The 25,530-nt window shown below is 44.6% G+C and overlaps 1 protein-coding gene across 1 annotated transcript in view; it reads left to right on the forward strand.

The window, feature by feature from the left end:
• The window catches only part of Fam171a1 (family with sequence similarity 171 member A1), a 99,415-nt gene that overhangs the window by 65,191 nt on the left and 8,694 nt on the right, over nucleotides 1-25,530 (forward strand). Inside the window, exons 4-5 of the mRNA XM_042686073.1 lie at nucleotides 5,538-5,696; nucleotides 11,004-11,180. Coding sequence (XP_042542007.1) covers nucleotides 5,538-5,696; nucleotides 11,004-11,180 — 336 coding nt within the window. The remainder of the gene's footprint in view (nucleotides 1-5,537; nucleotides 5,697-11,003; nucleotides 11,181-25,530) is intronic.

The following is a 25,530-nucleotide window of genomic DNA, read 5'->3' on the forward strand; positions in this document are numbered from 1 at the left end:
CTTTCCTATAGATAGACTGTATCATATTTATGTTAATTCTGACCCTATGCACCAGGAAAACAATTCTTTCATCCAGTTCGGTGGTGCTGCATAGCATGCCTGTAAACCTGAGGCACACAGTAAAATGTAACGGATGCTTCTCACAGTCAACTGCCCTTGTATTTTAAAACTGAGGAAAGTGATTATGTTGTTAGTGTTGCTTTAACTTCATAAAGTAAGTTAGACACAGTCTTACAACAGTGAAGAGAAGTGGACCGGCCAACTGAATGGTCAGCTGGATGGCTTTTCCTCAGCAACGAGCTGTCCCTGAAAATGTGCTCATTGTTGCAGAATGCTGGCAGATTTCTTCCAGATTGATTAGGAGGCTGGAAAGAGAGAACACTCATAAAGTGTTTTAAAGAGAGTGGTTTGTACTTTGTCAAAGAATGTATTCATTTGCAATCTTGTGGGGGATAAATCCAGAAGTGAATCGGAAGATGATGGAGGTTGGAGGAGATGAGATTTGGGAGCCGGACTGCAGTTCTGACTCCTGGAGGCCTGGGCCTGGAAAGCTGGTGGTGGGAACTAAGAGTCAGCGAGAATACCGCAGGCTTTTCCTACTACTCTTACCAGCAGCCAGTAGAGATCAGTAGTAGCCAACCTTGGCCAGGCGTCTTCACTGTTCCTAAGACACTCCTTTTTCTGTTCCCCACAATAACTCCTAGAAGCTTTCTTTCACCCCAACTTCATGCCCATCCTAACAGTAAAAAAGTTCCTTCTTGACAGGATTACTGTGAAGATATACATATACCTCTACATCATATACATACTATGACGACTACAATAGAAAGATATCCCTTATAAACTCTAAAGCCCCTGGTCATAATAAATCCTTATAAACTCTAAAGCCTTTTACTTACAAGAGAAATGAAGCAGCCTCAGTCTATACTGGTCTATTTTTGCTGCTGTTATTGTCATTGTTCTTAATTTGGTAAGTGGCAGAGATCCATTAATGGCTTTTGAGCAGAAAAAGGATATGATCAGATTGGCATCTTTAAATAGGCAATGAGTCATGAGGTGAAATGGAAAATGGGGTAAGGCTGAGGCAGAGGGGCTAATTAGAAGAGTTGAAATAGTTGAGGTAAAAGGCTACATAGAGTAGAGGCAAAAAGGAAGAGGAAAAAATGGTGCAAGAAAAGTTGACCAACCCTAGCTACTCAGGAGGCCGAGATGCAAGAGTGTTTAAGATTCTTATCTCCAATTAACCACCAAAAACAAACAAAAAAGGCAGAGTTGGAGAAGTAGCTCAGATAGTAGAGTGAAAAAGATAAGTGCCCAACAAGATCCTTGTTGAGTTCAAACCCCAGAACTGACACAAAATTGAAAAAGAAGGAAGAGAAAGGATGACAAAAGAAGATTAGCCAGTCTTGGCCCTTGAGTGAATGTGTAAGCTATTACACAGGAAAAAAAAAATGCTGACCTAGGATCAAAAACTGGATTTTATATACATATATATATATATATATGTACCCATATATATGTACATTTTTGATCCATTAGAAAGAATGATATTTTATCATTCATAAAGAAATGAAAAGACTTGGAAAAAATTACATTAAGTGAAGCAAGCCAGACCAAGAGAAACAAAGTTGCCTGGCTTCCTTCATCTGTGGTAGAATGTGCCTATAAATCTATAAGTAAACACATTGGGTGCAAGTAGTTACAAATGAGTTAATTGAAGTGTAATAGACTCTTTTGAGAGCTCAAATAATGTAATCTTTTAGACAGACTAAGTCAAAGCTCAACAAAAAAACACCAGAAAATGGGTACATCCCACAGGGTAGAGCCAAGAGGAGAAGAGGAGTAGACAAATGAAGGAGGGAAGGGGGAAAGATGAAGTCAAGAATTCATTGTAAGCCAAGCGCCAGTGGCTCATGCCTGTAACCCTAGCTACTCAGGAGGCTGAGGATCAGGGTTCAAAGTCAGCCCAGGCAGAAAAGTCCATGAGACTCTTCTCTCCAAAAAACCACTAGAAAACTGGAAGTGGCGCTGTGGCTCACGCAGTAGAGCGCTCTCCTTGAGCTGAAGAGCACAGGGACAGCGCCCAACCCCAGAGTTCAAGCCCCACAACCAACAACAACAAAAAAAAGAATTCCTTGTGTATACCACAAAATTCAGAAAAGTAAGGGAAGGGGTGAAGGGAAGATGGGTGGGAATGTTGTAGGGGGTGACAATGATCAAGGTGCATTATATTCATAAACTGCTTTGTTCTATGGTATCTCCTTTGTACAACTACTTCCAGATAATTTTTTTTAAATTTTTTAAAAGAACAAAATAAAAAAGGATGTTGGGATCATTAAATGGGGGTGAAAACAGATGATGGTTATGTGGTGCCAGATTGAAGTGTCTAAAAGGCAGAGGGAAGTGCAGGTGTGGAACTTCCACACGAGTCCAGGGCTGCAGAGAACAATGACAGCCAAGGAAAGAGAGGGGCAGCGCGGCATGAGGGCAGATCTCTGGAAGCATTTCATCTGGAGACGGAGAAAGAAAGCACTTGCCAGGGAGAAAGCCAGTGGATGGAGAGAACCAGAACAGTGCAGGAGCATGAATGCTGAGGAGGAGGAGGGATTTGTGGGCAGTGGTGGCGAACAGTGTGGACCATTGTGAAGAGGTCAGGGAGGATGTAGACTGAAAAGCGGTCATGGGATGTACCAACTGCGTCCTCAACTGTCAACATTTCTAACGTGTGATGGATGGAATCTGCACCCCAGGAGGCCAGATGGAAGGAGAGAAGACATTCAATTGTGGGATCAGAGAATTAAAGTCACATTTCCTGGTTCATTTTCCAACAGGAGAAGAAATGAGTGTATTCATTGGTGATGGAGGAAAACCCTGTAGGCAGCTGTGGCTGGCTGTCAAAGGCAAGAACAATTGGTGGCCATGTCTTGGAACAAATAAACGAGTAAAAGTTAGGGTAAAGCCTTGGGTTGACCTTGGAGAAGAGAAAGCCAGAAAAGAAGAGGGGAGAAACAGATTTTAGGGCCCAGAGAGAGGAAGTAGGAGGCCCTAGCTGGGGAATGGGGACAGAGCTTTGATTTTGAGAAGAACAGAGGAAGTCTGAAACAGCTGCTAGGGTAGGAGAGAAGAACAGGCCGTAATGACAGGCAGGCTGCTCCACTGTCCCACCTCGGTTCCCATCCAGGCCTATGAAATCTCAGCAGCTTTAATTCATGAAGACAAACTGGACATTGCACTCAGTCCCCCAGCCCTACACAGACTCACGTGGATGTTGTTTATAACGCAGCTTAGAATAAGCTTGTACTCTTTGATACTTAAGATGTTTTTTGGGGGGGGGGTGGGAATTTCACCAACCACAGGTTTTGTCTATGTTCCCCTATTGTGGGGGCGTGGGGGCTTGTGGCACCCCTCAACAGATGACATCAGGGTCATGCCAGCCACAATAACACATCAGCTCATCATTAGACATCTCCTTTCCTCACCGTATGTGTGCGCCTCCACTGAGCCACCACACACAGACCCAGGACATCTGGCCAGTGACCAAATTTCTCTGCACAGCCAGTAACCAGTGGCTCGTGCCTATAATCTTAGCTACCCTGGAGGCTGTGACCTGGTAGTCACAGTTCAAAGCTAGCCTGAGTGGATAACTTTGGAAGAGTCTTTTCTCCAGTTGATCAGGAAAAAGCTGGAGATACCAGCATGGCTTAACTGGTAGATTGCCAGCTATGAGTGAACAAGCTGAGCAAGACTGCACAGCCCTGAATTGAAGCCTCAGTACTAGTACACACACACACACACACACACACACACACACACACACACACACACACACACACACACACACACACACACACACACGATAAGGATGTGATAGGGGAGAGGTACCGTGGAAGGAAGGAGGAAACAGAAACATCCCCCACCAAAGTACATGCAGTATACATGGAAATAAATGAGACAGACAGAGGAGAGAGAAGGATGAGCAAATAAATGGACAAACAAACAAAACCAACTGAAATGAGACATCTGGGCCCTTAAACCTTGGTGGTTTCCTGGATCCCAGGCTTACCCCATCAGGCTAGGCTGATGGCATGTTCTAGGTTCAATCTGAGTCTCCCACTTTCCGTAGGCTCCCTCCTCCTTGGTCTAGTCTGTACAGGTTTCTGACTCTAGATGCAGAGGAGTTTATAAATCTCAACCTTCTGTCCCACTGGTCTATGAATTGGCCTGGAGGGACACGTGTGGCCCACCTGTTCTGGGATGACTGACCTGTACTCTGCCTTCTGCCTTGACCCACACAAAGCCCACCCAGGTCCCTCTTCATCCTGTTACTTCTAGACATTCTTTTCTTTATGCTAGCTGAGCTCTTTTGCTTTCCACAATGGGAAAACCAGGCTGCTACACAGTGAATATTATATGAATAACACACCGGGATTGTTTGTTTAGACTTAAAGCACTAGAAAAAGTGTAGTTCCTCATAATTGAACAGAATTGCTGGAGGCCAATGACTCCTGCCTATAATTCTAGCTACTCAGGAGTCTGAAATCTGAGGGTAGCGGTTCAAAGCCAGCCCAGGCATCAAAGTCCAGAAGACTCATCTCCAGTAAACTACTCAAAAAAGCAAGAAGTGGAAATGTGGTGTAAGTATAGCACTACCTTGGGGAAGGGGGGGAACAGATCAGAGACAGGGCCCAGACCCTGAGTTCAAGCCCCAATACTGGAAGAAAAAAAAGAAGAATATAAGGAGTACTGCTGTTGACTTCTTCCCTTCCTTTTTCCCTCCCCCTCTCTTTCTCTCTCTCTCTCCCTCCATACCTTCCTTCTTCCCTCCCTTTCCTTCTTTCTTGCTTTTATGCTGGTACTGGGGTTTGAACTCAAGGCCTGAATGCTGGCCCTTAGCTTTTTTGCTCAAGGCTGGAGTTCTACTACTGTAGTCACACTTCCACTTCTAGTTTATTTGTGGTTAATTGGAGATAAGCGCCTCATGAACTGTGATCCTCAGATTTTAGCCTTCTGAGTAGCTAGGATAGGCATGAGCCACAGATACCTAGCTGCTGTTGGGTTCTTGTGTCTCATTCTTTCCAGGTCTGCACATCTAATCACCCTGTTCCAATTCAGTGTAGCTGGTGGAGTTAAAGGGAGATGAAAGATAGATTTATAGCAGGATCAACACATGTCTCTTACATTGTATCAAGAGATTACCCTCCCCTTGTTTCATTTACATGGACATAACTAACATGTGCTCCAATCTGTAGGCAAATGCTGGGCAGCGAAAAGATGCTTACAAATACAACTTGAGGTGGGGAGGAAGGCTTTTGTGGGGGTTTTTTGGTGAAAAACCTAAATAACATCCTATGTCAAAACAAATGTGACAACGGGCTATTATTTCTCGCCCCATGATAATATCTTGTCACTGTTTGTGTCCTGTAGGAATGAAGGATGGGAGGAGGGGGAAGGAACCTAGAGAAGTACTTCTTGGCTGTACTTTCTCTGAAATGGAAATGGCTCCTTGGGGAAGGTAACTCACAAGTTCATCCTTGCAGGCGCCCGGCCACAGCCTCGTGTCCATTTCCAGAGGAGAGCCCTGAGGTTGCCTGAGAACGCCAGCTACAGTGACTTGACAGCCTTCCTCACAGCCGCCAGCTCCCCCTCCGAGGTGGACAGCTTTCCCTATTTGAGAGGATTGGATGGAAATGGAACAGGTAATTCAGATCTCTTCTCTTTCCAGGTGGGGCTTCCAGGTTTTTGTTGGTTTGTTTGATGCCAGTAATGGGGCTTGAACTCAAGGACTGGGCACTGTCCCTGAGCTTTTGGCTCAAAGCTCATACATGACCACTTGAGCCGCAGTTCTACTTCTACGTTTTGAGGGGTGGTTAATTGGGAGACAAGAATCTCACAGACTTTCCTGCCCAGGGCTGGCTTTGAACCACCATCCTCAGATCTCAGCCTCCTAAGTAGCTAAGATTACAGGCATGAGCCAGCAGCCCACCAGGCTTAGGTTTTATTCTTTATATGTGGATTTGAGATATGGCTGGTACTGATAGGATAGAATGGGGGAAGAGTGCTGATGTTGCAGAAAAAAGAACTCTTCCTGCAAGTTCAACTATACCAGCATTGTCCCATTCCAGCCATGCATCTGGGAATTCAGTCTACACACACTGCAGAACTGCATCTCAGCAAGTGAGTCTCCTTGAGCCTCTACTCTGTTATCCACAGCAAAAGAGAGGCCAGAGGAGGCACTTCAAGCAGCAGACAGGGGGTTTCCTTGGATTGCCAAAGAATGGGCAAGAATTCATTGAGAATCTTCTGGCAAATGTCTACGTCAAGCTCTGTCACTGCCACTGTTCTGTCATGGCATGTAGAGCTACAAGAGCAGAGAAAGCAAAAGTCAGCAGCCAGAAAATAGGTGCTAATGCCTCATCAGAAAAACACTGCAGATGTATGCACGCCATCTGACTGGACTCAAGCCCAGGAGCATGGTTCTCAGGAGCATTGGGTGATTTCATAGTTTCCAGTCTTCCTGGTGCAGAAGTGCCAGGATTTTGCAGTTCTATGTCTTTTTTTTTTTCCTCTCCTCTGTTCCCTTTTCTGTCTCCCACATTAGACTCAGCATAAAATGAAAAGCCAGACACTGTTTAGGGTTAAATTCTGCTAGGTAAGTTACTGTATTTTCCAATGACAATTTTATTATTTTTTCTTCCAGGATTTTACATGAGCTGATGATTCTGACGGGGGGTGGGAGGTTGGGGGAGGGAAGGGGGACGGGAGAAGAAGAAAAGAACACATTTTTTAACCTGAAATACCTGGTTCACTTTATAGCATGTTAATAAATTACAGATTAGAGATTAAAGTGACCTGGTGATTTCTTACTCACTTTCCTTCCCTCAGGCAGTATTTTTTTTTTTAATTTTGTGCCAGTCCTGGGGCATGAACTTAGAGCCTCAAGCTCTTGCTTAGCTGTTTCTCAGCAGGCTGGTGTTCTACCACTTGAGCTCTGCCTCACTTCCTGCTTTTTGCTAGTTAATTAAAGATAAGAATCTCTCTAGTTTGCTGCCTATACCTTGACCCTCAGATCTCAGCTTTCTGAGTAGCTAGGATTACAAGGGTGAGCCACTGGTACCTGCCTGAAATGCTTATTTGAGAGATGTTTCTTTCTTTTTTGTGCACTAATAACATGATTAATATGTCAGTCATTTGCTGTCGGATAGATGAATGGTAGCCATCCTTAGCAAACATTCTTGGGGGAAACCTTGATTTGTGCTTTAAATGTGTAAGCATCATTTCTGGGGGGGGGGGGGGGGGGGGCGGGCGGTGAAGTCCAGTTTGAGGTCATTGTAGCTGTCATTAAGACAAAATGAAGCACAAGCCTAAACTCCAACTCAGAGGGACATCTTCATTCCTTGGAGCTCATTGTTTTTTTTCTGTGTCTCACTTCCAACAGCTCTTGAATAAATTATGAAATCAGAGACAACTAGGCGATAAAGAACACAAAGACACTGAACTAATTGATTTTTTTAGAGTTTATTTTATTTTAAGCTCACTTTCTTTCAGAGGGAAGAGAGAAGGTCTTTAGATGGTGGCATAAACTTCTTTTTGACTGAAATAACTGACAAATTGCCTTAAGAAGGATCTGTCCTCTTCTGAGACTTAACAGAAAAAGTGTCCCGCCCACAGGGTGGTTACTCAGACCGTGGAGCTGCCTACCAGTCCTAAAGCTCATCACACTGGTGCCGGCCTCCAATCCTAGTGGGCCTCCAGTCACTTGCCTCTGATTTTATAAAAGGCATCTACGAGGTTTCGGCTGAGGACAGCTAGGACCAAACATGTCTTTGTGAGGTGATAGGTCAAGACTAGAGTTAACAAAGGTGGGCAGGAACCATGTGGACCATGAAGGAGATTGGAAAGGAAAGAGGTTTCCTTGGACCATCTGAAGGACAGTTGCATCTAGTTCAGAGGGAGGCTGAGTTGTAGGTAAAGAAATGTAGCCACACAGAGATTTCAGATACTTCCAGCCCATCTGCTCTAGCATCACACTCTTTCCTGTTGTTAAGGGAACAGAACTGCTTGCTCTGTGCCATTCCTGTGGGGTCATAATGAAATGGCTTCTAATCAGAACTCCACAGAGACAGACGTGCGTCCTTTCTTACAACCCCTAAAAGTTGGATGAAGGTTGATGATCCTTTCATCTAAAATGCTTAGGGTCAGAAGTGGTTATAGATTTTTCAGAGCATGTTAGGTTTGGGGAAGATTTGCAAAGATTTACATCATGACACTTGGAAAGTTACAGACTCCTGAAGCATTTTGGATTTCAGATTTGGGGGTCAGGAGATGCTTCTCCTGATGCTACAATGCAAAGCCAAACTTCACCCCAGATGGCTGAGCAGCACCATATGGAATTGGTCAGAGACCTAAGATGATAACCACTTGTCTTCTTGGTGGGTACAGTGGTACCTTCCCCTCCCCACTGATTTGGCCTAAGACCTGTCTTTATTTGGATATAAAGGGCCATCCACGTGGGTGGGACCAGAGGGAAAGCCTAGTTATGTAGAGAACTCAGTATTTTGTGCAGAATTAGAAACTCCTAACAAAGTAGAGGGAAAATAGTCCTTAAAGTCTGAATCATTACAGAATAGAAGAAGTGGCAAGGATGGAGGAAGAAAGGCTGAGTAGGAACAGGAATTTAGAGGAGCACTGAAGAAGAAAAGAACCGTCTAGAAAATGGGTGATTATCTGCCATGTCTTAAGATAGCTAGAGAATTTTTTTTGGAAAGAAGATCTCCCTATGAAGCCCAGGCTGGCCTTGAACTGATGACCCCCTGTCTCAGTCTCCCAAGTGCTGAGATTATCCACCATAACACCTGGCTCCAGCTAGAGAACTTTTGAAAGCACCTAAGTGTCTATTTCTTCAAGTCATACTTTATTTCTACAATGCTCACTTACTTCTGAACGTCTACGGCAGAAAGAATTTGTGTCTGTACTCTCAGGAAGGCATCTTGCCACCTTCCTTAGTAGTAAAGATAAGAACAACAGCCTCAAAGAAGCAGAGTAACTTGCCCGATGCCACATAGGTAGATGGTTCTCTTAACACCATCTCACTGGGTAGAATCATGATGGGGGAGAGTGGATAAGTCTTAAGGAGGGCAGAAATGTGCCATGTCTGGTGTTATCTATGCCACCTACCCCTTGCTTCTCAGACATACATTCTGCAAAGGACTTGAGGGACGAAAACAACCCTCCTGGGCCAAATGTGATAGTGCATCCCAGCTATACAGGAAGTGTAGATAGAAAGGTCGAAGCCTGAAGCTGGTTCAGGCAAAAAGCACTCAAAACTTATCTGAGAAGTAATTGAAGCCAAAAGAGCCAGATCCCTCACCTAACATAGGCAAGGCCCTGAGTTCAAGTCTAGTACCACCAGAAAGAAAGGAAGGGAAGGAGGGTGAAAAGAAAGGGCAGCAGACGACAGGGAGAGAGGGAAGAACAAGAGGAAGGGAGGGACAAAAGGAGGGAGGGAATAAGGAAAGAAAGGAAGAAAGAGAAGCTTCGTGAAGGATTTAGCGAGTAAATCATTGCTGAAATTGCAAAACTTATTAGATTTGTTGGTAATCTATCTAAACTGAGATCAGGTAGATAAATAAATATATAAGTAACTAAGAAATCATAGATTGGAGCCAGGCATAGTGGTGTAGGCCTATAATCCCAGCACTCAGAAGGCTGAGACAGGAGAATAAAATGTTTCAGATTAGCTTGGCTACTTGATGAGACACTGCCTCCAAAAGAAAAAGGTAATAAAATCCTAAAGATTGTATTCTAATGTAGCTTAACTTTTTTTTTAAATCAATGGATATTTTTACCATTTTGTTCAGGGAAAGGTAAAAAATCTGACAGAATGTCTTGTATGTCATTATATCTCACTAGAGAAAAATCTAAAGTGGATAGCTTAACTGTATAAAGCATTCTCTAACTTATCTATAGACAGTCATTAAATCTCAGGCTTGGATGAAAGGTCTCTAATGGAGAATAATTGAGATATCAAATTCCTTTTTAACAGACCAAAATAACAATGGCAACTGAAATAACTCATAAATATTTCAAGCCCAAGTTTCAATATACTTTTTGGCAGAAGTAAATGAATATGTTGAAGTAATCCTTAAAGAAATTCAGTACTTTAAAAAAAAATCTCCAATACATTTAGTTTAATACTAGGAATGTATCTCAATGGTAGAGTATTTGTGTTCCAGAGCATGGCCCTGGGTTCCATTCCCAGCACTGCAAAAAATAAAATAAAATAAAATATTTTTTTTACCAGGCACCAGTGGTCCATGCATATAAATATAACTACTCAGAAGGCTGGGATCTGAGGATTGCAATTTGAAGCCAGCCTGCACAGGAAAGTCCATGAGACTCATCTCCAGTTAACCACCAAAAAGCCAAAAGTAGAATTGTGGCTCAAGTGATAAAGTTCCAGCCTTGAGAAAAATAAAAAGTAGAAAAAAAAAAAAAAAAGCTAAGGCACAGAGCTCAGGCCCTGAGTTCAAGCCCAAGTACTGGCACCAAACAATAAATTAAACAAATAAATAAAATATTTAGTTTCACGATAGTGATCTGTTATTTGACGTACGTTACACATATTATAAACATGTTGTCCTGGGCTTATTTTAGGTAGAAGTTATTTTCAGTAGCTTCCACCTACGCGTTCATTTCACATTCCAGGAAAGTCTTTTCCTCTCCTTTGGAAGCAAAGCAAGCATGATAGTTATGGGTAGACAGGCTGGAGTCTAGCATGAGATACCTGTCCTGATTGTCCTTGCTGAACCTATTCCTTTATAAAATGGGGATTTCATGTGCCTAGTGAGCTTGTGTTGAGGATTGCTGATGTGAAGGACCCGCTACCGACCCTGGGCTGTACACAGTAAGTGGCAGCCATGACTTATGTTCCAAAAAGGATCTTTATAGTCTCAGGCACTATGTGTCCACATGATGGGGGGAAAAAAACCACCTCTCCCTTCTAGGAAACAGCACCAGGTATGATCTGACTCCAGTCACCGCCGTCAGCGTGCACCTGCTCAGCAGTAACGGGACTCCAGTGCTGGTGGACGGCCCCATCTATGTCTCCGTGCCTTTGACCACGCAGAGCAGTCTGAGACACAATGCTTATGTTGCAGCATGGCGTTTTGATCAGAAGCTGGGTAAGCAAGAGTCCTCAGGCTCTGGCTTTGGAGTTTGATGTTTATGTTGTTGAGTTTGGGGTTTGGGTGTATGTACATTTCAGCTGATTCCCTTGGAGAGAATCTTTGAAGGTGATGAGAGGTAACATTGGTTCTCTTTATATCCATCCTTTTCTTTACAAGGTTAAATAAGCCTGGTCACATGGTCTTTTTGTTTGTTGAAAGGGGGGGAAATATTTGCCAACGTTGTGCAGAACAAATAAAAATGACCCATGATACTACCACCTAGAAAGAAGCAATGATATATTTTGAATTCTAGACATGTCACCATGCTCATATGCATTTGGTACCAATTTCTGTCCAACTAATGAACCAAAAGTGTTGTAGCTTCAAGCAACAGTGAATATCTCCTGTCTTGCAGTGTGGGGGGGTTGTGAATCCAGGCCCCACTGTGCTGCTGGATTGGAATCAAGGGTTCCCCAAAAGGTTTCAGGGAAGATGTCAGCCAGGGTTCTGGTCATCTCTAGGGAGGGTCGGCTGTGCTTTAGGACTCACATAGCTACAGGCTACTCTCCGTTCCTCTCTAGCTGTTGCACAAAGGCTTTAAGTCCTTATCACATCGTACTATCCACAGAGAAGTTCATCACATGGCTGCTTCCTTTTCTCTGGGCCAGTCATCCGAGAGAAAATAAAAAAAGTAAAAGCACAAATGCATTGATTTTTACCAGAGACACATTGGTAGATGGATGGTGGTATGGTGTTAACATATCCTGCATGAAGGAAGACAGGCCCTCTATTGCTTGTGTGTATTCTCGATGACTTAAAAATTTAGGGGTGCTTGGTGGTCTTGGTCATAGTGACTCAAGGGGGAATGTGTACATGATTCTCGGAACCCAGGATTTCCGAAAGCGAAAGGAGATGGATAAAGAAGGGAGAGGAAGTACAAAGGAGAAAAGAAACAACATACCTTTGCTTCCCAAAGTGCCTGAGTTCTGCAACTTAAAATCTTGAACTCCCACCTTGGGTGCATCTTGGATGCCCAATCATGGATGCTCATATATTGTGACTCTCTTCATTGGGAATCGGTCTTCCCAGTGGGCCCCAATCATATGTTGGGTCCATGGTCTGAAAAGGAAGTCGAACCTAAGTTTAAAGTGCAGGGACTGGAATCCCAGCTCTGCCACCTTTGGCTATGGGGCCAAGCCGCTTATCCCTTCTGCACCAGTTTCCTCGCTGTGCATTTCGACGATAATCATGCCTGCTGTAGTTAGAAGCCTATTAAGGTTCTACAGAAAAGCAGAATCAGTAAGATTGGAGAGGGGAAAGCAGAGACAGAGGTTTTAAGGAATTGGCTCACACATTTGAGAAGGCTTAGCAAATCCAAAATTGCAAGATGAGCCAGCAGACGAGCGATCCCAAGAAGAATTGATGTTGCGATTTGAATCCAAAGACAATCCGATGGCAGAATTTCCTCATGCTTAAGGGATTTCATTCTTTCTCTCTATCTCGAGGCCTTCAACTGACTGGATAAGGCTCATCTCTGTTATGGAGGGTGATCTGTCTCCCTCAAGGTCTCCTGATTTAAATGTTCATCTTACCCCAAAACTACCTTCATAGCACCATCCAGATGGTTGATTAGCTGTCAGGGAGCCACGGTCTAACCTATCAGACATACACAATTCACTATCCTAAGAAACAATGAACCTGTACTTGTAAAGGTGCTTGCATCAATGCCCAAACCTGAAGATTTATGAAGCAGGCAGAGGTCTCCCTGCTCTGTGGACGGCTTTCCCTGATGGTGCCATCCAAACAATTCATGGCCCAGGTTTCTTGAGAAATTGTTCTCCATGCACTGCTTCTACCACTCAGTGCCCTGTGGTCCCTCTTCAGCATCCCAGTGCTCTGACTCAGTGTCCCTGGGTCTTGCTTCTGCTTGCCCCTGGCCCTGCCCTCTTCTTGGCTCTTAACATGCCCTCACTGGAGCATTAACCACTCCTCACACTCTTTCGAAGCCCCTATCAGATACTTCTTTGTGGGTGTTCCACAGGAAACTCAGTCCACACTGCTGGAAATAGACTTACCAAGTTCCATTAGACCAGTCCTTACATCTGTTCATTTTTCTCTCTCTTCTCTTGGCTAAAGACATCATCTACCAAAACATTAAAGTAGGAAGTAGAAGCCCCTAAAATCTTAGCTGCTCTGGAGGCTCGGATCCAAGGATCTCAATTCAGCTAGCCTCAAGCCAGCCTAGGTGGAAAGTCCCTGACATTCTTATCTCCATATAACCACAAACAACAACAACAAAGTGGAGCTATGGCTCAAATGATGGAGTGCTGTCATTGAGCACAAAAGCTCAGGAACAGTACCTAAGCCTTGAGTTCAAGTCCCAGTACAGGCACATTCACAAAAGAAGAATTTTAAGATGCAGAGATCATCCAGATGGTCTAACTATCACAAAGTTCTTAGAAGAGGGCAAAAAGAGAAGTCTGATCCAAAGAGATGTTGATTTCCACTTACAGTCTTTTTAAGTTAGCATCTACTGTGAAACATACAACTGCCAAATTCCTGGCTGTGGCAGATTGCATGTGTACAGAGAAAGGCCGACGTTTGGATTGCTCTTCAAAAATAATCAATTGATTTAAAATATGTTTTCTGAGAACAGTAAGATTGAATGGACATTTCAAAAACAAACCATATGCTCTTTAACTTATTACTAAGCTCTATAGAAGCTTACATGGTTCCTAACTTGTTTTCTATTCTATTTAATCAATCATGTCATTATCTATGTTGACATTAAAATATTTCAGTGAAATAGAAAATTCCAGAGACAGTCTTATCAGAATAAGTAATGCCTCAATATGTCTTTAGTAGATGACACAGTCATCTATTAGTTGCTATTTGTGACTGTAATAATCACTTCAAATAATCTAATACTTAAAATGATCTACTTTGGAGGTAAATCAGAATGGTTTTCAATCCCAGATTGTTTAACAGCTAGAAATAGCAACTTTTTTTTTTCTTTGTCAGTTGTGGGACTTGAACTCTGGGCCTAGACACTGTCCCTCAACTCTTCAGCTCAAGGCAAACGCTCTACCACTTGAGCCACAGCGCCACTTCTGGTTTTTTGAGTGGTTTATTGGAGATAAGAGTTTCATGGACTTTCCTGCCCAGGCTGTCTTTGAATTGTGATCCTCAGATCTCAGCCTCCTAAGTAGCTAAGATTACAGATATGAGCCACCGGCACCTGGCTAGAAATAGCAACTTTTAAATCTATGGAGAAGTTTTGGCCTAAATCAAGGCCAGCCAGCTAAAAGTCATAAATAACATTTACATTTTTTTGGGGGGGGGAGGTCCGGTCGTGGGGCCTGAACTCTGGGCCTGGGCACTATCCCTCAGCTCTTCAGCTCAAGGCTACACAGACCACTTCTGGCTTTTTTCTTTTTACTTATGTGATGCTGAGGAATCGAACCCAGGGCCTCAAGCATGCAAGGCAAGCACTCTACCACTGAGCCACCTTCCCAGCCCCAATGTTTACATTTTTTAATGACTGGAGAAACTTTTTTTTTTTTAAGTAGGGAGGATCTCAGGAGGCTGAGATCTGAGAATTGAGATTTGAAGCCAGCCTGAGCAGAAAAATCTGTAAACTCATCTCCAGTTAACCACCAGAAAACCAGAAGTAGAGCTGTGGCTCCAGTGGTAGAGTGTTAGCCTTTGAGCAGAAAAGCTCAGGGACAGCACCCAGCTGCTTGCTTCAAGCCCTATAATTTGCACAACAAAAAAGAGGGGTGGGTGTTGAGGCTGGGAAGTTGGCTCAGTGGTAGAGTGCTTGCTTTGCATTCATGAGGCCCTGGGTTCGATTCCTCAGCACCATATAAGCAGAAAAAGCCAGAAGTGGCACTGTGGCTCAAGTGGTAGAGCGCTAGCTTTGAGCTGAAGAGCTGAGGGACAGTGCCCAGGCCCAGAGTTCAGGCCCCATGACCAGCAAAAAAAAGAAGATAAAAAGGGGGATGTGGAGGGCCAAGGAGAAGTTGATCAGAGAGTATTAAGTTTCCATGATGCAAGATAAGGAAATTGGGGAAGAGGTTGCTACATAGCAGTGTAGGTACCGTTAACAGTGCTGCATTTTATATTTGGTCTTAAGCATTCATACCATAAAATAAAGAAGAAATTGGTAACTGTAAGGTGATGGTATGCTGTTCGTTTTGATATGCATATCAGAACACTATGTCTGTCATGTACCTTAAGCATATATGACTTTTATTTTGCCTTAATAAGGATGATGAGAAAATAATCTGGAGGAAGAATACCTCACGCTCCATAAACATGTTATAAAACTTACACATATGCATCCATAAATGAAGCTTTATTGGAACATAACCACGCCTATGTCTCTGGCCTTTATAGAAAAAATCATGCAGCCCCTGACCTAAATGCCTCCATTCTAATATTACAATGCAAGAATATTCTGCCCTCTGCAGGCTATAACTGGGCACTGTTCCAGCCACAGATCCCTTACCCACTGGATCATTTTGTCAGGTGACACCTGACATTCACAGTGACAAACTTTCATAGCAGTGAGGACTTCCAGTGCTTTAGGAAGATGAATTTCTTTTATAATTCAATGGATTTGTTTGAATTATAAAAACATGCTTTTAATATTGATCCAAATAAAGCTATGGATGTTTTGTTTTAGCCAGTCCTGTGCTTGAACTTAGGTCCTGAGCACTGTCCCTGAGCTTCTTTTTGCTCAAGGCTAGCACGCTACCACTTGAGCCATAGTACCACTTCTACCTTTTGCTGTTTATGTGGTGCTGAGGGATCAAACCCAGCACTTCATGCATGCTAGGCAAGCATTCTACCACTAAGCCACCTATCCTGTCGTCCCCCCCCTTTGTTTGTTTTTATGCCAGTACTGAGGCTTGAACTCAGACCTGAGCACTATTCCTTAGCATTTTTGCTTAGGGCTGGCTCACTATCACTTGAGCCACAGTGCCACTTCTTTTTGGCTTTTTGGTGGTTACCTGAAGATAAGAGTCTCAGAGACTTTCCTGCCCTTGGCTGGCTTTGAACCAGGATCCTCAGATCTCAGCCTCCTGAATGGATAGGATTATAGGTGTGAGCTACCAGTGCCCCATTAAAGCCATGTTCAACTCTTAACTCAAACACTTGAATAGGTGATCGTGGTTAACTGAAGGATTTGTCTTAGGAGTGAGACTTTGAGGGGCTCTCTCTGACACCTTTGAAGGAGTCAAGGCTAGTGGGCTACAACTTGAGCCACAGTTCAAGTGGTAGTAAATTGGAGATGAGAATCTCATGGACTTCCTGCCTAGGCTGACTTTGAACTGTGACCCTCAGGTCTCAGCCTCCTGAGTAACTAGGAGTACAGGTGTGAGACACAAGTGTCCAACCTCTCAAATGACTTGTTTAAAGCACAACTTGCATATTGTAGATCAAAACTGTGGTTGCACTTACATGTCTTGCTGAAGCCATTGTGTTTAATGCCACTTGATTTATGGACCAACAGAGTAGCGGATGTATTTTTTTTTCCTCTGAGAAATTAGCAGAATTCTTTAACTTTTGATCTCCCAATTGTGCACTCTGTGTCTCTAGGTATCCACCTATACAAGGAGAGAATGAGTTGGGGTAAGGAAAATGTGTGCACATCTTAATAGTCATATGTGTGTGGAGGAGGGTAGTTTGACCTTCAAAAGAAGCTGTGTTCTCTTTCTTTTCTCTGTATGTGTATGTGTGTGTGCATGTGTGTGCGCACACGCCAGGCCTGGGTGCTGTCCCTGAGCTTTTGTGCTTATCAAGGCTAGCACTCTACCACTTAAGCCACAGCTCCACTTCCAGCTTTTTTTTTTGTCCTGGGGCTTGAACTCTGGGCCTGGGTGCTGCTCCTGCCTTCTTTGGCTAGTACTCTACTGCTTGTGCCACTTCTGGTTTCCTAATGGTTTAATGGAGATAAGAGTCTCACAGACTTTCCTGCCTGGGCTGGCTTTGAACTGCGATCCTCAGATCTCAGCCTCCTGAATAGCTAGGATTACAGGTGTGAGCCACCGGCGACTGGCTCCAGCTTTTCATTATTATTATTCTGTATATTGCATAGTAGGTGCTTTTATTTATTTATCTGTTTATTTATTCTTGCCAGTCCGGGGGCTTGAACTCAGGGCCTAGGCACTATCCCTGAGCTTCTTTGTGCTCAAGGCTAATGCTCTCCACAGAGTCACTTCTAGCTTGCTCCCAGCATTTTTGATTATTTAGTGGAGATAAGAGTCTCACAGATTTTCCTTGCCAGTGCTGGCTCTGAACCGCAATCCTCAGATCTCAGCCTCCTGACTAACTAGACTTACAGGCATAAGTCACCAGCTCCTAGCAAGAAGCTGTTTTCTCTGCAGGTCTGGCGTAAAAGTTGGTCATGGTGAATGCACGTTCGATGAAGGTTTGTGGATGCTAAGATGTGAGGGCTGTCAGTTCACTTTTCCGGGCACTTACCCTTTCTCCTGCATATAACTGGGGCAGCAGATGGCCATATGATGTACAGGGTGGTCACACTGAGCTCTGACTTCTTGCCCTGGGGAATGGTCACTTATGAACAAGTAAACCAGGTCAGTCGTTTGAATTTAAAGTGACAGGTTGACAGCAAGTGGCAAAGTGATGGAGATTTCCAAGTCTGACTGTGTTAGGTTTCTGTTGTTGAATGATAACGCACTTGATTTGAATACTCTGGTTCCAGTGAGAGGACAATAGGGAACGCATATTCCAAGTGGGAAGGAAGCTGCATTGTAGAATCCAGTTCTAACTGCCTTCTCCAAACAGCAGGCAGGGAGAGTGTGTGGGTTGCTATAGAAATGGCGGTGACTGAGCCGGCTTCTTATCATGTATGGCGCATACGTAGCATGCGCTCAGAAACTCCCATCATAATTGGCCTGTAGTAGTTCGTCTCTGCTGCAGATGGAATGTATTGCTGCTGGTGCTCTGCTCTCTGACTGAGTCCTTTTAGGTAAGTGATGGCCAGCGCCTGCCCTGGATCAGAGGCGGAGCTTATTTACACTATACGTCTAAGGTTTTGTTCCCCTCCCCCAGTTCATGAAGTGTGATGGGAGGCAGGGATTGGGAGACCTTCAGGCACGAATGATGGTTACAACTTGAAGAAAACAAAAAGCTCCCTGTGTGTATAAATTGAGGACTTGGAATCATGATGACGTTTCATGTAGTTAGGAGTTACAGCAAACTGGGGCGTGGATTGTGGGGGGAGACGGTGCTCCTGTGGACAGAGGAGCGGGGGACCTCTCTCTGACCTTTTCTCTCAATTTTACAATGAAGCTAAAATTGCTTTTTTTAAAAAAATGAAACGATCTGTAGTATAACTAACCTATTTTTTTTTTCCTGTGTATCATAAGCCACATGTCCAGAGGGGAGAAATAGAATTGGAATGCTGAGGAGTCATGACTGAATTTAGGGAACCAATCATATTATGTCACAAACATTAGACTGGGTAAAGGTTAGAATGATCATTAATTGTGTTTACTTTTCCGGAAAGCTGAAACAATTTAAAGGTGTTTAATAACAGAGGAAGCGACCTACCGGAGGGCACTGTCAATACATCTGTCAGAAAGATGTGATCTGAGATAGGTCATGTCACCGTGAAGGAGTCTCCTTTCCCACATATAAAAATGTACCCTCCAAAGTGCATTGGGCTTAGATACACCATGAAGAAGCACAGGGGTAATTTCCCTGCACAGAAGGACTGACCAAGGTGAAGTAGCACTTTGCAAAGAACTCTGAGAGTTCCATGAAAACTTGGCCTTGCTGAAAGACGTTGGCCACCAGTCCACTCTCGTTTGCTTTTTTTTTTTTTTTTTTGGTCGGTCGTGGGGCTTGAACTCTGGGCCTGGGCGCTGTCCCTCAGCTCTTCAGCTCAAGGCTAGCGCTCTACCACTTGAGCTATAGCGCCACTTCCGGTTTTGTGGTGGTTTATTGGAGATAGGAGTCTCACGGTCTCTCCTGCTCGGGCTGGCTTTGAACTGCGATTCTCAGATCTCAGCCTCCTGAGTAGCTAGGATTACAGGCGTGAGCCACCAGCGCCCGGCTCGTTTGCTTTTTGAGATACAGATCAGGGGATTGCTTTGGCATGCTGGCCCCACAGCATCCCAATTGCCATGGTGTGCGGCTGAGGAGGGGAGTCAGGCTGTGTCATATCTGAACTGCCCACGGGGTGATCTCAGAACAGGGACCGTTGTTTTGCAGTGTTGCCTAGCAACTGAGAAAACAATCTTGTAATAATCAGTCCATTTCTAAGAACTCTTAAGCCACTTGTGTTGGTAGCATCTCCAAAATGAGAATTTTCAGAAAAATTCTACCATCCCATTAGTTCACTCTGTTACAGCTGTTGTTTGGCACAGTTTTGTTTTAAAACCGTATTCCTAAAGATTGGTTTTGCTAAAGTATCATTGTATATAAAACTAGAATTTCTTATGCATCAATTTAACCAAAGCCATTTTTTTTTCCTTTTTCATGCTGGTTCTAAGATCTGAGCTTTTTTGCTCAAGGCTAGCACACTACCACTTGAGCCACAGCTCCACTCTGGCTTTTTGGTGGCTAACTGGAGATTAAGATTCTCTAAACCAGGTCCTGATGGTTCACACCTATAATCCTAGCTATTCAGGAGGCTGAGATCTGAGGATCTCGGTTCAAAGCCAGTCCAGGAAGGAAAACCAGTGAGTGACACCCTTGTCTCCAGATAACCCCCAGAAAACGGGAAGTAACCATGTGGCTCAAAGTGGTAGAGTGCTAGCCTTGAGCAAAAGAGCTTTGGAACAGAGCCTAGGCCCTGGGTTCAAGCCCTATGACAGGAAGAAACAAAGGGGAGTAGGAAAGGGGGGGAAGGGAGAGAGGAGAAAAGAAAAGGAAAAAAAAAAGATTCTTACAGACTTCCTGCCCAGTCGGGCTTTGAACTGAAATCCTTAGCTTTTAGCCTCCTGAGTAGCTAGGATTATAGGCATGGACTACCAGTGTCCAGGTCCAAACCATTTTCAGCCAGCTTAACAGTAGCTGTTAGCCTGCTTTTGTGATATTGTTTACAGATCCTCATGTTCCTCCCCAAAGATCAGCCCTCTTTTTCTAAGGTCAATGCTTAATTACTACTTATGGAGTTTGTGTATTATGTGTGGCCAATTTGTACCCTTCTGCCAGTTTTTCCCACAAGCCTAGAAGCCTCCAGGACCTGGTGCTATTTGGCCTGGATTTTAAATATAGATCTTACAGGCTAATTCTTATAGATATTCTTTCTTGCCTGTCAGCTGTGACATATAATAATTATTATAAATGTAGAGGGCTCACAGTGCCTTAGAGCCTGGCCTGCTGAATATACAAGTAACCTATTGCCAAAAGATGAGGGTTGGAAATGGCCCTGTGGCTTAAAGTGGTAGAGCACTAGCCTTGAGCAAGAGAGCTCAGGGACAGCACGTAGGACCTGAGTTCAAACCCCACAACCGACAAAAAAAAAAAGAGAAGGAAAGATGATGGCAACATTTCAACTTATTATTTACTCTAGAAGGTATGTCTGAGTCTTTCTTTCCATAGTGTACGGTTTAACTCAAGAAGGGAATTCAGAGAATAACAAACCTGAACTCAAAGTGTCAATAGTTGGTTCTGTTCTATCCCTAACACCACATGTAAACACTTCCAAACCATTTGGGTAAAGCGTGTGATCTGAGCAGGCTGAGCTACCCATATGGCAAATTAAGGTTGGGGGGCGGGGGGAATGAGGAAGGTGGGGGGTGGCAAGCTACAAGAACGGAAGGAAAGCAAAGAACCATTAGCTCACACCTGGAATTTCAGCTACTAAGGAGGCTGAAATTCCGAGGACTAAGATTCAAAACCAGCCTGGATAGAAAAATGTTTGGGTTCCATCTCCAATTAACCAGCAAAAAACAAAGCTGGTTGGAGTCATGACTCAAGTGGTAGATCACTAGTCATGAATGAAAAAGCTGAGTAAAAGCACAAGGCCCTGAGTTTAAAGCCCTGTACCAACACAAAGAAGAGGAAGAGGGGAGGAAGACCAAGGGAGGAGGGATAAAGACATTCATCACCATCACAAGCAGCTCCACAATACAGTTCTCTATCCCCAAGTGCATTGATACATTAGAAACCTAGCATTGTGTCGGATCATAATTGTGACTGAGTTTTCAAGAAAACTTGAGTGTCTAGATCAAAATTTTTTGTAGGTAAATTCACTGTTCCTAGAATTTTCATCCACCTGTCTTTTCACATTTCGGCAGATGGAGAAGAGAACCTTTCAGGCTATAAGTAAAGGTATCCCGAGGGTTGCATAGCAGAAGGGCTTCTCTTCACCTTTATGCAGAGAAGTTTACCTGCTGTCTATTTTCTACATTTATCCCTGCTTGAGATTCCATCAGAGATTGTTAAATGCCTTTCAAAATGATTTGAGACCTAATGGTCTAGGAATTTTCATCATGCAGAATTTCATTCACTGGTGCTACCCGTAGGGTCATCGTATATAACCTTCCCACACATACAAGACCCCCAGGACTCACACAGCCATGCCCCGAGGCCTGGCCAGCACACAGAGGCACATGCCACCACCCCACTCCTGAGACACCATTCGGCAGCCCAATGGATGCTGCTGCAGAATGAAGCCCGACACGGGTCCTACCTCCCTTCACCAGGTACCATCACCTGGTGATGGAAAGGAGTAGGCCCTACAGGATGCAGAGAAGGGAGCCCAGAGGAAGTGGCCTGAGGTGGCAGCACTGGCAAGATGCTTGTGTGGCAGCAGGATCTGCTGTGTGTCTGAACCACAAAGGTGACATGTTTTGTCAAGACAGCTCCTTGGGCAGAGGTACTGGTCCAAGGGCATCCAAATGGGATGGACCAGCCATAGGAACAAAGCTGGAACTTTTTCCCTCTAGGCTGGTACTCTACTCCTTGAGCAACACCCCCATACACACACTTCTGGGGTTTTGCTGGTTATTTGGAGATTTAAAAAAAAAAATCTCTCCTGCCAGGCACCAGTGGCTCATGCCTATAATTCTAGCTGTTCAGGAGGCTGAGATCTGAGGATCGAGGTTCGAAGCCAGCCTAGGCAGAAAAGTCCCTGTAAGATTCTTATCTCCAGTTAACCACTCAAAAACCAGAAATGGCGCTGTGGCTCAAGTGGTAGAGCACTAGCCTTGCAAACAAAGAGGCTCAGGGGTACCACCCAGGCCCTGAGTTCAAGTCTCACAATCAACAAAAAAAAGTCTCTCTGATGCTAGGTACCAGTGGTTCATGTCTGTAATCCTAGCTACTCAGAAGGCTGAGACCTGAGGATCTCAATTCAAAGCCAGTGGGGCAGTAAGGTCATGAGATTCCGACTAATGACCAAAAAGCCAGAACTGGCACTGTGGCTCCAGTAGTAGAGCACTAGCCTTGAGCAAAAAAGCTAAGGGACAGCACCCAGGCCCTGAGTTCAAACCCCAGAACTAGCATTTTTTTAAAAAAGTCCAATTTTTCTGCCTGGGTTGTTTCTTAAACCTCAGCCTCCGGGTAGCTGAGAGTCTAGACATGAGCCACCAACACCAGGCCCAAAGCTGAAACTTTCCTTTGTAAAGTAGGAACAATCTGATCCAGGCTTTGTTCTGTATGAACAGCGTCCCATGTACCCCATGTGTATGTACATGCTAAGGACCCTCAGTGTGTGCTCTGATCTTAGCACCACCATCTGGCTACTTCACTCAGCAGAAAGACTTGGCGAGTTTTGTTTGCTCTGCCCCCGGTCTCACCTGTCAGGAGCCCTGCCTTGTTCTGGGCTGGAGTACCATAATCTCTTCCGGTGTGTGCCCCCTGCCCAGATGGGAACCATCCTCACCCACAGCAGCATCAGGACTCCGGTAATAAGCACCATACGTTTCCAGCACACAAGTCATTAATCCTGAGATTCCCTCCCACCAAACACAGAAAGCTTGGAAAATGCTTTTGCCAGTAACAGCATGAACGTCAAATCCCAAAAACGGTGTCACATTTTAGTCCCTGGCTATGTATGCATTTTACAGCAAGCTCATGCCAAAATAAATGACGCTTCGTCTGCTGGCTTTGTTCCCTTCTGCATGGGAAGACAGCAGCCCCTTTTAGTCACACTTCTGCATGAACCCCTCCCCTGCTGACCACATGAAGCCAGTCAATGATGGTTTTCTGATGGTGGGAGTCGGGGGTTGTTGGTTTGTTTATATAGGTACTAGGGCTTGAACTCAGGACCTGTCCCTTTGATTTTTTTTAATTTTACAAGGTTGACACTCTACCACTTGAGCCCCTAGTTGGAGATAAGAGCCTCATAGACTTTCCTGTCTTGGCTGGCTTTGAACCATGATCCTCAGATCTCAGCCTCCTGAGCAGCTAGGATTCCAGGCGTGAGCCACCAGCGCCCAGCTTCCCTGGATATATCTGAGTCAAGAAGACAAAAAAGCAACACAAAGAGGGCGAAGAGGCAGGTGGTGGGAAGATCAGCAGGCACTGCCTTCAGCGGCAGGGCTCCAGTGGTCTCTATTGCTAATGGTGTTTGTCATGTGGATGCAAATTCTTCCCAATCTGGGCCCAGCTTTTCCCTTCCATTCACGTGGGCCTCTTTCCTGCCCCATTGTTGCCATGCCTGGGGGCCCCTGTCTCACGATGTTCTCTTCCTCTTTCTCCTGGGTCCCTGCAGACATCCTCGGCTTGTCTATCAAAGGTGAATTCAGCTGGACACGGGTGACTCATACCTGTAGTCCTAGATAATCAGACAGCTAAGATCTGAGGATCATGGTTCAAAGACAACCTGGGAAGATAAATCTGAGAGACTGTTATCTAGGTTGGGGGGTGACTCTCAAATGGTAGCACATCCACCTTGAACAAATAAGATGAGCAAGAGCATGAGAGGTCCTAGGCTCAAGCCCAGTACCAGCAAACACACATATACACACAAAGCTGAATTCATCCCACTGTCACCCCAAGTGTCACAATTTCTCCCCCCTACCCCTACAGTTGTATCTTTTTTGTTGTTGTTGTGGGGCTTGAACTCTGGGCATAGGCGCTGTCCCTCAGTTCAAGATGAGCGCTCTACCACTTGAGCCACAGCGCCACTTCCAGTTTTCTGGTGGTTTATTGGAGATAAGAGTCTCACAGACTTTCCTGCCTGGCCTGGCTTTGAACCTCCATCCTCAGATCTCAGCCTCCTGAGTAGCTAGGATTACAGGCCTGAGCCACCGACACTGGCTAACAGTTGTATCTTCTTAGTTGTTGGCTTTTCTGGCTTCTATCAGCATGGAACTGTGGGTCATCCAGGCTGGACCTGGGGCCCTGTCACCGGATGGTACATGGGGCGCTTTCCAGTCACTCAGCTTTTCCAAGTGTAGCCTGAGGAAGTTTGAAGTCTGTGTCAGTGGGTGCCCTTGTGCTGTATAAGGCAAGATCAACCCCGGGATGGAGTTGGTGGTTTGCTCAGGAATGAGCAGGAAGTGGTACTCAGCATCCTCTGGGTGCTGTTTATTATCTGTCCCATTTGAAAGGCAAGTCAAGCACCTAATCTGGGGAAAACTGCAAACCAATGAATGCCTGGCTGCTTCTTGGCTGGTCCATGGACACTGCCTGTAATGGATGGAGCTATTGGAAGCACCAGTAGCAGTGGGTAAAGTATGTTAAGTGTATGAGAGGAGGAAGAGGAGGGCAGGGGAGAAGGAAAACTGGATAGGAGAAAAGGAAGCAATGGAAAGCAATCCATTCTCTACTTGGTAAACTTTCTTAGCTAACAACCCCTACCCCCTTTTTGGCTGGTCGTAGGGCTTGAACTCAGGGCCTGGGCACTGTCTCTGAGCTGTTTGCTCAAGGCTAGCATTCTATCGCTTTGAGCCACAGCTCCACTTCTGGTTTACTGGTGATTTATTGGAGATAAGAGTCTCAAGGACTTTCCTGCCCAGTCTGGCTTTGAACCATGATCCCTCAGATCTCATCTTCCTGAATAGCTAGGATTGCAGGCATGAGTCACTGGCATCCAGCAAAGAACCATTTTTAATGTGGCTGCTGACTTCTGTCTCTATTTTCTAACTTGAACCAAAATCATCTGGAGCCATGATCAAGCCTATTTCCTGGGAAAGCTACAGAACCACGAAGCTCTTGGGGACTGGCCTCTTCTCCCCCCTTTGTGTTGCTTGCTCCTTTCCAAGCAGAAGAGAGCATTGTGCGATCCTAGGCAGCATTACCAGAGCACCTTTCCACCCACTGCCATAGCAATTTGAATGTTGCTATGGCAACCGTTAGTGCCTAGAAGCAGCCCAAGTATTGTTTCTTTCTTCAGGGGAAAAAAAAATATCCACCATTGCAGAAAACATCTGAAATG

The sequence above is a fragment of the Dipodomys spectabilis genome, unplaced genomic scaffold (genome assembly GCF_019054845.1).
Source record: "Dipodomys spectabilis isolate Male_0828 unplaced genomic scaffold, ASM1905484v1 ptg000096l, whole genome shotgun sequence".
Classification (NCBI taxonomy): Eukaryota; Metazoa; Chordata; class Mammalia; order Rodentia; family Heteromyidae; genus Dipodomys; species Dipodomys spectabilis.